The sequence below is a fragment of the Falco rusticolus genome, chromosome 8 (assembly GCF_015220075.1).
Source record: "Falco rusticolus isolate bFalRus1 chromosome 8, bFalRus1.pri, whole genome shotgun sequence".
Taxonomy (NCBI): Eukaryota; Metazoa; Chordata; class Aves; order Falconiformes; family Falconidae; genus Falco; species Falco rusticolus.
The window spans coordinates 63918946-63930064 of NC_051194.1; the positions used below are offsets into that span (position 1 = coordinate 63918946).

General features: G+C 39.2%; 1 protein-coding gene across 2 annotated transcripts in view; it reads left to right on the top strand.

Annotated features, from left to right (window-relative positions):
- Positions 1–10545, top strand: part of COQ10B (coenzyme Q10B) — a 12122-nt gene extending 1577 nt beyond the window's left edge. The window contains exons 1-5 of one of the 2 annotated variants that reach the window (XM_037396392.1): positions 726–818; positions 3313–3459; positions 4940–5132; positions 7684–7785; positions 10083–10545. In XM_037396392.1, coding sequence (XP_037252289.1) covers positions 3338–3459; positions 4940–5132; positions 7684–7785; positions 10083–10250 — 585 coding nt within the window. In that variant the 5' untranslated portion in view covers positions 726–818; positions 3313–3337 and the 3' untranslated portion in view covers positions 10251–10545. Of the gene's footprint in view, positions 1–725; positions 819–3312; positions 3460–4939; positions 5133–7683; positions 7786–10082 lie in introns of those variants that run through there. The other variant, XM_037396393.1, reaches the window with a different exon arrangement.
- Positions 10546–11119: the final 574 nt, after the last annotated feature.

Here is an 11119-nt window from a genome sequence, read left to right on the forward strand (position 1 = left end):
TGTTCTTCTTTGCTAGAGCCGGTTGGGTAACTTTGAGCGATCCATAAAAGAAATTAAAAACTGAGTAAAGCGCCCAGATGTTTTTCCTCCTCAGATAGTGGAACAAGTTCCTTCTCCCCTGGTCACATGTGAGGGTGGCTGGAACAACCTGCAAAACCAAACGCACTCTGGGAGAGGAGTTGTTCTTGTAACTGGAAGAAAATGAACAAGCAGGCGAGAGAAAGAGTGCAATTTGAAAATCTTAGGGAAAAAAAATAGGTTCCCTGTCCCAACTGTTACGGCAGTACTGCTGTTTCTTTGTTAAATTCAAAGTCTTACTATCACCCTCATAAAAACAGCAAAAAAGTGGCATAGGTCTTGGGTCACCATGTCAGATTTCAAGCAGTCATATGACATAGTTGTTACTGTGCAGTGGTATAATGTCATCTTACTTGGACTGCATTTCTTACTGTATATCCTTTGTGTTTTTAATCTTTAGGATGCATTTGCAATATTAAAGTAGTTCAATCCTGGTAAGCAACATGGCTATTTTTAAAAGTAATTTATTAGTCTTGAGGGCAGAATCAATTACTGGGAAGGGTGTTCAGTATAAGGTAACGGGTTGCAAACTAAGTTGGAAAATGTTTCTAGTGTAAGCCGCAAGAATCTTGGCAGATGGTTTTCGGCAAGTGCAAGCTGAATCCAAACTGGTGCTGTATTTGTAGCCTTGAAGCTGGGTCTGCTTTCACATCTTGCAGTTGTCATTGATGTACATTCTGTACCTGTTGTCGACTTGGTGGACCCCTTACTGTGCTGAGTAGCAGACTTCAAGGGCTCAGGTAGTAAATTAGCCTCTTGTGCTTATTAAGATTGAGATGCTAATAGGGGCACTTGTTAGCAAAGCTCATTTTATAGGATGCAAACAGCTGTTTACAAAGAATTTGAATGAGATCAACTCATGCCTGCAGACCATAAAATGGCCATCAGATATCACTAACCGTATGGAAGTAACATTCGGGATAACAGTAAACACAATTGCCCCGACATGCTCTTACCACTAATTTCAGTCTTTGCAGTCAGGAGTTCAAGGTCCCTTTTTTCAAAAACATGTTAATCTGTAGGCTTAGAAAATTTTGTAGCTTTCAATCACTGATTCTAGATCACTTATGTATGCATACCATACACCAGTAAATGCTTCCTTTTCAGGCGGTGGAAGTCAGGTGATACTGTGATCAGTACCCAAGTGTTTAGAGAGAAAGCAGCGAGTGATGGCAGTAGAGCAGTGTGAGCGGATATGGTTGTATTACTGGCAGAGGGTTAATACAGAGGTGGTAGCTGTGCCTGAATTAGAGTGTGGACCTGGCTTTTCTTCTGTAGTCTTGATCAGGTTCACAAAAACAGGTGTGACGGTCTGTTGAAATCTATGCTTCTGTGATTTCTTGGGGAGGTATGCTTTCCTGGACTAGGACCAAGCCCAGCACGTTCTCATAGTGTCTGTTTTTCTTCTGATAAAATCGGGAGAGAGATGAAGTCTTGCTGTGTTTATTAGGGTTATAACCTCTCTTAACCTCACCTTCCTTGAATGGCAATGTAGTTGTGAAAAGGACATTGTCTTACAGCAGCTAAAAGATTATTTGTAGGCATTGTTTTTCAGCTTTGCGGCTGAAACAAGTCTAGATAAAACTGTGTGAAACAATATACTAACATAGCATTAGAGTAAAAAAAACAAACCAAGAGAAGAAACCTGGCAACTAGTTTGGACTGTGTATTGTACATAACCCCAGATGCAGAAAGTAATTTAAATTAGCTCTCCAGAATGTGAGGTCTGGTCCAAACATTTGAACACTTTCTATGAATCCCGTTGAGGCAGCCACAATGTTACTGGCATCCTTCCAGCATTACTGTCAAAGCAGTGCTTTTCCTTAACAGTCTTGTCCAATCTGCATGGAAAAAGAACAGACCATGTCCACATCCCTTGAGTTACAATTGCGAACATTTACCAAGTTCGTGGTCTGCAGACTTGTGAAGTCCATCTATTCTTCCTTAATTTTGACACCATGCCTCTGTCCCATCTTAAGTAATTCCTTTTCAGCTGCCGTGATTGTGACCTGTGTTGCTTCATATCACAATCACTTGTTTCTTTTTTTAAAAGTCTGTACATACTGTTTCTAATCAGATGTTGCTGATAGTTATTTTCCTCTAAATACCTATTTATTGTTTGCCTGCCTTCTAATAATGACCATATAAGCTAATGTAGTCTGTCCCAGGTTATTACTGTGTTTCTTTAGAATTCAAAGTTATGCTGTTAATAATAAGTTTAATTGTTTAAAATTGGTAACTGTAATTTGCTAGACTACTTTGGTGGTTAGTAAAAAAATGCATTCATCTGTTCATTGTGCTAAAAACCCCCACCAAAACAAGCAACAAGCCTAACGCTAAGTGGGGAAGGTTGGTCCCATTTTTGACTATGCAAATCCAGAAGTACAGTCCTGATTGTTTAATTAGAGAAAGAACAGTAAAAGACCAAGGTTGCTCTTTAGCTCATGTTTGTAGAATCACTGACAGCAAACAGTGGCATTTTTAACTTCCTGTTGCCAAAACTCAGACTGTTTGACGTAGCATTTTGCGTCTTAACTGACTTGATCTAGGCAAAATCAATAGTTTAGCAGAACAGACCTATTAATCACAATGAATGTTAGATTTTAGTGTAGATGTTCACAAACAGAGAACACTCAGGTGCAATCCAAGAATCACTAGCATTTTTAAAGGTCGTTTGTTAGGTTTTATTTATGAAAATACTGTGTCCAAGGTTTTGTGTTAAATTTCCTGAAGGAAATATTGAAAGCTCGATAACAAGTGCACTTTCTGAAAGGACTTTCAAAATAAAACTGTCCTTTTAAGAGAAGGATGTCAGCAGAGGGATTATAGCAAGTAGAAGCTCCTCTTTTTTGTGTATTCCAAAAGGGTAAAGTACTGCAGACTATGCCTTGATTTTGCTGTTAAAAAGCCTGTTCTGCAAATTAAGTGCATATGAGGTTTGTACATGAACTCATGCTGCCACCAAGCCAATGTTTAATGAGGCCCTTTGTACTTTGCCAGTTACATTTCTCCTGACTGGGGGCTATTTTTAGTTTCTCTGAAGGAAAGGGGGGGGAGGTGGGGGAAGTCCCCCTTGTGTTTTTAACAGTTTGTGTACTGTTGGGAGCCTTTGTTTTTCCATCTGACTCTGACATTTTCTGGAACGTTATACAACAGATTGTTTGTCTTTCCTGAATGTATTGTTATTTATTTTGTTGATACGAAAGACATCTAAAAGCGTTTTCACTGTTTCAGGCACTTGGCTTCTTGTGGTATTCTGATGACCAGAATTTCTCCTTTGCAAGTACCTGTAGCAAGCCACACCTTCTCAAGAACTTTCTTCAACATTGCTGCACCACTAGTAAACAAAAGAAAAGAATATTCTGAAAGAAGAATTATAGGGTCTGTACAGAAGTGTGGAAAGATACTTTGTATGCTTATTGGTTTTGTGTTTGCTGTGATTAATCCAAATCACTAGAAGTTCAAAGGCTGAGCACCCCTGAGGACACATGCCCCTATGACTCTGCCCAGCTGGAGGCTAGAAAGGGGTTTTGACATTCAGAATTTACAGAGATCAGGCTTTTCCAGTCTTCTGAAATTGAGTGTAAAAAATGTAGGAACCTAAACCCTTTGCCCCGTAGAAAGAAACAGCAGAAATAACCCTTCTATTCCATGATAAAACAAAACCAGCCTTGAAAGGGAAGACTATAGTATTAATTTCATCTGGTGAAATGGGAACAAACCAACAGGTGTGAAAACTCTGTTCCTTTCTGTCCCATATGCATGCTAATGTTTGCACTTGCATTATGTTGTAGTTCTCACTTCTCAAGATTTTTTTCTTTCTTTAAAAGAAGGAAAATAAGTAGTTGTGTGATGAAGAAACTTAGGCACATAGGAAACTATTTTGAAATCTTGTTTGCCTTAAAGCTAGTGGGAAAATTTCAGTTCATTTAATGAGACTGGAATCCTGCCCCCAAGTCTCTGGTCCACAATAGTATGAACTATTTGTTTATTAGCATAGGGGTTTTTACTATGCTTAACATTCATTTATGTGATAGTTCTTGAACTTCAACAGAATTTGTTCAGGCACTAAAAAAGAGCCTCTGTCCAATAATGCTCACTGTTAAGTACTTTTGAACATAACGCTTCATTTTAAACACAGATGGAATGAAGCATGTACTTCAGTTCTTTTCTGAGTCAGAACTAAAAATTAAAAAACATAGCTTTGTAATGCTTTGCTGTGTTACAGTACAATGAACCAAAATGCTGCCATCATATTCTTTCATTTGATTTCAATATCCTGCTTGAGCAGGTGGGCTGTACAAGATGACCTCCAGAGGTCCTTTCCAACCTCAGCCATTCTGTCATGCTGTGAGGATTTTCCATTGCATGTGTTTTTTAATTAAGCTTTTTTATTTGAGCAGTGTTCCTCTATTTAAGCCTTATGGAATATAGAACTTTAGTTTTGATACATCTTTTCCTGGTAGCCATGAAGTGTGGATTCTTTACACAACGTGTCTAAGATCTACCTAAATGGAAACATAGCTGTGCTGGAAACATTATTTTTTCCATTTGAAATGTATGCATATTTACCTGGTATTGCAGAAAGTAGAAGGCACAGGTTCACTGTTCAATAATTTTACTGCTGGATGTCATGTAGTGTTTTGCTTTTTTATGCAAAGGCTTTTAGCAGTTTATCCCTTTTTTCTTCTTAATTAGCAAAGCTGCATTTTTTATTTCCTTAAACATTGATAGCATTTTCAGGTGACTGTAAGTTCACCTTCCAAACTGCCTATGCCATTTATACCATTTTTGAAACTTGTTAATACTGAATTAGAAGTTAAATACTTTGTAACTGTGACATTCATATCTCTGTTTCCAGGTATTCTATGCAGGAAATGTATGAAGTTGTTGCTGTTGTGGAGAATTACAAACTATTTGTTCCTTGGTGTAAAAAGTCAGATATATTATCAAAGCGCTCTGGATACTGCAAAGCACAGCTAGAAATAGGATTCCCTCCTGTAGTAGAGAGGTACACATCGGTTGTTACCCTAGTGAGACCACATTTAGTTAAGGTAATCTTTGTTTTTTCTTAGCTTTTTCTTTGTTTTTTTCTTAGCTGTAACTTTCCATAATCTCTGTTGAAATTCTAATATTCCAGCAAGGTCTTGCTTCAGAACAACACTGGAAGTGCTTTGCATGGCTCAAAACTTGTGTTGCTTTTCTTTCAAGACTTTAGATTAACCGGGGAGAATTTGAACATGCTTTTAAAACGCAACCTGCCAAATGTCAGGCTGAGGGAAGATTTCTTTTTAATTTGCTTTTGCTGGAGAAACTAGCAGCCATTGATGAAGATATACCATTTTTGTTGGTTTTGTTATAATTTTGTCCAAGCCTCTCTAAATGCAAAATGAATACTGACTTAAAAGTTATCTTTGACAACTGTAGCTTCTGATGCCTTAGCAAAATTGGTATGTCATTACTTTTCTTCTGACAATTTTAACTAGTTAATATGGGAGGTCTTAAACTTAAGCATAGGATCAGCTGAAGAGACTGTTATTCAGTGTATTGATGAGAAGATAGAGTGGATTTGAAGTCAGTTTTTTAGAACTGATTTGTTTGGGAAAGAAGCAGTTGTATTTCTCCTCCTTTCAGCTTTTCAAGAGTAGTAATTAAAAGAGAAATGTCAAGGGAGAAATTTTAAATGACGTCTGGATCTTCTATCTACTTTGCCTTGTATATTTAAGTCTGTTTTGGTAAGGGAGAGCTCAGAACAGGTTTCTTTCAGCAAAACTGCCTCTCCCTTCATGTGGCAGATCTTGATTATTTTTTGGAATAACTACTGGAATTATAATAGCTGATTGCTGTTCAAGATAATTGTTTGGATATCCTATTTCATTATTCTTTTCTAGGCTTCCTGTTAAGAAACACTGCTCACAACAGAAAATGGGTTTCTTAAGTGCAGGGGAGACATAAATTGGAAAAGGAAAATGCAAAGTGCCTTTATTCAAGGTACTTAATGATTCTGGAAAGAAAGAAAAAAAATCTCTCACTTTCTTAAAGTTGAACAACTACAATGGGAAATCTGCATTTTACATGCTGACTTCTTTCCCTTTCTACTCTTCCCTGGTAAGACTGGTCTTTTTCTTTCACATAGCTATCAGATCAGCTTACCAACTCTTTTTCCCTCTAATTCACTCATCAGAGGCAGCCTTCTCGTCTCAGGAAAGACGTGAGAAAAGTGGTGAGGAAAACAGTTTCTTTAGATTTCCTCTTCCTAGACTTAACTAGCCTTTTCTCTGCTGGGATGTTTTTTCCTAGAAGTTTACATTCTGTTCATACAACTGCAGAACATTTCTAGAGAAGCAGTCGTGTGTTTGGACTACCTCGCTGTCCTCAGAAACTCTGGGCAAAGGCAGCTTGCATGGTGGTCTAGCATAGCGGGCTACTGGCAGGGACAAAAGGAGCACGGATTTGTTGCTTATGGCAGCAGTGCTTGAGCAATGGAAAAAATCAGACTGGTAACAGCAGCTCTTGCCGCAGAGGAAGGCACAGAACAAGTTTACTACTTTTAAGGTTGGGAGCAAGGGGGACACGGTGGCAATTTTTCCATTCTTGCTGCCCGTTTGGGAGCAGCAGGAAAAGCAAGCTGCTCAGCTCTTTGTGTCTAATCTTGCCTCTACTCCTCCCCTTTCTGTTGTAGAAGTAGTAAGGCACTGCATCTCATTCCAGGGCAGAAAAATTTCTATGCTCCTGCTTAGTCTTTGAGATGGCTTACTTTACTATGGCTTTCAAACCACAAACAATGTCTATTCAGCATAAGTAGTCTTGTTGGAGCAGAGCTGAAACAAGAAATTAGAGAAATTCCCTCTAGAAATTCCAAGCCAATTGAGATTATGTATTTGGATTATTTTGAAGTATTTGTCTTTCAATCTTTTTCTATTATAAATATAGGCACACCAAACTAGCTCTATTTACTAAAACCAAAATGAATGGAAATAAGGACCCTATTGTCATGAAAACTGTGAAGCCAACAACTGCCTAAACTTTATTGTTTTAAAGGAGAATTGTATGCAAGTGCTCCTGAAATGTTAAATATCGCTTGCTGGAAACTAAAAGCCAGCATGTAACCTGATTATGAACTTAAGCATATCGTCTTACTGACCACATGGTAGCTCTTGATCTTGTGATGGAAGATGTTTGGGGTTTACTTTCAATCAGGTTTGTTTTGATGCTGAGTTCCCTGTAGTCCAAGACTACCAGTCTATATCTCAGTATATAAACCATTCTATAATATAAGGAAAAAAATAATAATCTACAAACCCAGTAAATACCCACATCCTCTGCTTAAAGCAGTGACCATTAGCATTATTTTGGTGTTCTATGTCTCATGATAGACATCTGTTTTATAACTCTCACCACAAAAAATTTTTCCTCTCCCTTAAAAGGAATTCAATTATTTTGCCATAAATGACGCAGCGCAAATGGGATCTGCACTAGAAGAATAATTTTAACAATACTGCACCCTTCACTGTCTAACAATATACTAACGCGAGCGTCAGTAATACCGGTTCGTCGCATCTGTAAAAGCCTAACTTTAGCTTGACTTTGTAAACTTTATTTTAGGCATCCTGCACAGATGGAAAACTGTTTAATCACTTGGAAACAGTGTGGCGTTTCAGCCCAGGTATTCCTGGCTATCCAAGGACATGTACGTTGGATTTTTCAGTAAGTATTGTAATTAAGACTACCACATGCTAAGAACGGCATAGAAATACTATCTTTAACTGTGCTTTTTCTTTTTTTAATGCCTGGTACTTTTGTGGGGTTTTTTCCAATTACATACACGCAGAAAACAAGTTAGCTTTAGTCACTACTATAAAAAAAATTTTGTAAACTTTACCATGTGGAAACTGCTACAGTGTCTTTCAGAGACAGCAGTCTTCTGTGCAGCGTCTGCATATCATGAAGCAGTGTAGGGATTGGTGTCTCTCACTGTACAATCCTAAACATGCTCAGGTTTTTAGATTGTCAAATAGAGAGGGAGAAGTACTAAATATACTTCGCTATTTCCTTTAATTGCTCTACAACCTAAATGCTCTTGGTACCTATCAGAAAGTAGGTACTCTGTCTGTTCCGTTTGGCTTGCAGTTTGGTCAATTTAATTTTCTGGCCTCCAGTGTTACTCTTTCACGCATTTTAAGTCTTAATCCTTCCTTCCATAATGCAGGTACAATAGATTTTTGCTGTTTTTCTACTCTATGATGGGGTATCACTGCAGCTTAAAAGTATTGCTCTTTAAATCTAGTATTTGATTTAGCCTGTAACTCCCAGACAAGTTCTCTTCCACTGAAGTTACTGCTTTTCTATTTTGCCCATATAGTCTGGCATTTTTTTCTTACATTTTGTAGCATTACAGGTAGGTGTTGCACTGAGCGCGTAACTAAGCTGAGGGGGCTGGTCAGAGCAGGGTACAGAAGTACAGAGAAATGGGTTGATCCTGCTGCCATCTACTGGGATACCCTGCTTTAAAAGATGCCTTCTGTAAATAGGAAAAAAGAGCTTTTGGAGTATTTGTAAACTAACGCATGAATCTCCTTGGGTTAACAGCTTTCGGTTTACTACTATGTTGCACTCCAAACAGTTGAACAGTAAACATGAATCTATAGGCACTCAGAAAAATATGTTTCTCATGGGATTTGCCAAGGATGTTTGCATGTTAGTTGCTCAGTGTTTGAATTTCTGTGGGCAAATGAGTGCCAGTTCCTGCTGATCAGTACAGAAGCTAGCTTTTAACCCAAGACATAAATCAGTTGACAAGACCTGAATTAAGGAATTGTTTAAAATGTATAATCTAAATACTAAGTCCATGAGGAAAGCAATTACTTCTGCACTGCTGTTTCGCAGTTAACATGCTTTACTCCTAAGCAACTGGAGCAAAGCTATATTTGCTCCATTTGGTATTTAATCTGCTGATTTCTCAGGGATGACAAAAATACTGAAATCTCAATCTGAAAGACACACTATAGCAAGAAGTGATGAGAAAATTGCAGAAGAGCAACCTGTTTCTTTTCCTGAAAATAACAATCACTTTGGGAAGCCACATATTCCAAAACAATGTGATTCCATAGCCTTAGAGGAATGTTATTTAACTAGATAGAAGGCCAGCACAGCACAAAAGCATAATCAAAGGCTATTTGACATAAAAATCACCTTCTCTTTTGAGGGTGGAGAAAGCCAACTCCCTGCTCCCCTGCTGTAAATGTCAACTGCTACAGTAGCTTCAGTTTAACTGCAGGATTCAGTAGCTAAAAGAAAATGGAGTTCTGAGCGCTGCAGCAGGAGCGCCTGAGGGCAAGGTACAGAGGACTTAACCAGTGCATCTGTACTCTGACAGTGACTGCCCAAGCCAGGACAGTGAAGGACACGAGTGGGAGGTGTTCAGGTGGGAGATACGGCACACAAAGCTGTAGCTTTAGTCAGTAAACTGCCCGTTTGAATATACTGTAACTACAGTTGCCAAGATGGAAAGACCAATTTCAAATGTTGGTATTTAATAGGGAACTTTTGATCTGCTTTTAAATGCCTCTTGGGATTGCTTCACTTTACGGGTAAGTCTGCTGTCTTGCCATGCAGGATTTTCCTCAGACAACTTTTGTTCCCAAGTGAATTCTGTGAACAAAGTAAATGAGTTATTGTTTGTCATTATCCCCAATCTTTTACTTATGTTTTGTGACTCAACATTTATTGAGTTAAATACAGCTTAGATAAATGGAAATGATTACTTCAGAGGATTGAACAAAAGGATTCTTCTAATTGAAAAGCACAGGGAGACAGTCCTCTGACCGAGGGGTAAGGCTTTTCTTCAGACTGATTCGCCTATAGCTCCATTTTAACTGTTCTTTCTCCCACAGCTTACTCACAGACCAACTGGAGATTCCGTAAGAGAGTTGTCTTATTTGTAACAGCATTTTACCACAATGGTAGACTCGGGAAAAACAATTCTTCTCTATTTTCTTAAACAGGTTTCTTTTGAATTTCGTTCGCTTCTACACTCAAAACTTGCTACACTATTTTTTGATGAAGTGGTAAAGCAGATGGTAGCTGCCTTTGAAAGAAGAGCATCCAAGCTCCATGGCCCAGAAACAAGCATACCTCGGGAGCTAATGCTTCATGAAGTTCATCAGACATAAAAGGGAAAAACATAATAACCTCCATTTATAAACTGGTTTGTACACTTCATCTGTACAAGAGGTGCCACGCTCCTCCTTTGGGGCATGTTTCATATCTCAGCTTTGTGTGTGACTTTATACTGTACAAAACACCTGTTCAGCCAGATGTATATAGAATGTGCAAGCTGCAATCAGGTGCAACTTAAAGCTTTATTGGTAAGAGACAATTAGCAGCTACTGCAACACGAGCTATCTTGGGCTGCTGACTATTAACTTGCCGAACAGTTTGTATAATCACAGTGCAAGTTCTACCTTATTCAAGCTTATGTTTTTTTTTCAGCGTTGTAACACTAACTCAAGTTTAAGTTGCTAGTAGTGTGAATGTAACTTAACAGCATCACCTCAGCCAGCTCTGGCCCAGCAAAGGGAAACTGCCTGTGAAGCACCCAGCAGCAGGTGCTTTCAATTCAAAGCCATGACAGGGGTAAGTCAGGAGTCTGCAGCTGCTGCTGAACTCTGGGCAACTGCTATAGAAAAACTCGCCAAGGCTTCAGAAGTGCAAGGGTCCACCTAAGAGCAGGAGGGCTGTAACTCGGCGCAGTCAGCCGGCGGGCCTCAGCCACCCATCGATCTGCAGGCGGTGCAGCAGGCTGAACTCACCTACCTGCCGCACTCTCACTGTTACACGCTGCCCTTAGGTTACAGCAGGCACGTCTCATCTAACGTGAACAGTTTCCAGTTCCAACCCAACTTTAAACCAAGTAGATCAGCATTACCTCTCCAAGAGCCAGGGCATGGATGCACAGCACGCCGCACCACAGTGCTGGCCTCCCAGGAAGGAGTGAGCGGGGAGTCCTCCACTTCCTGCAGACAAGCACACCCAAGGCCGG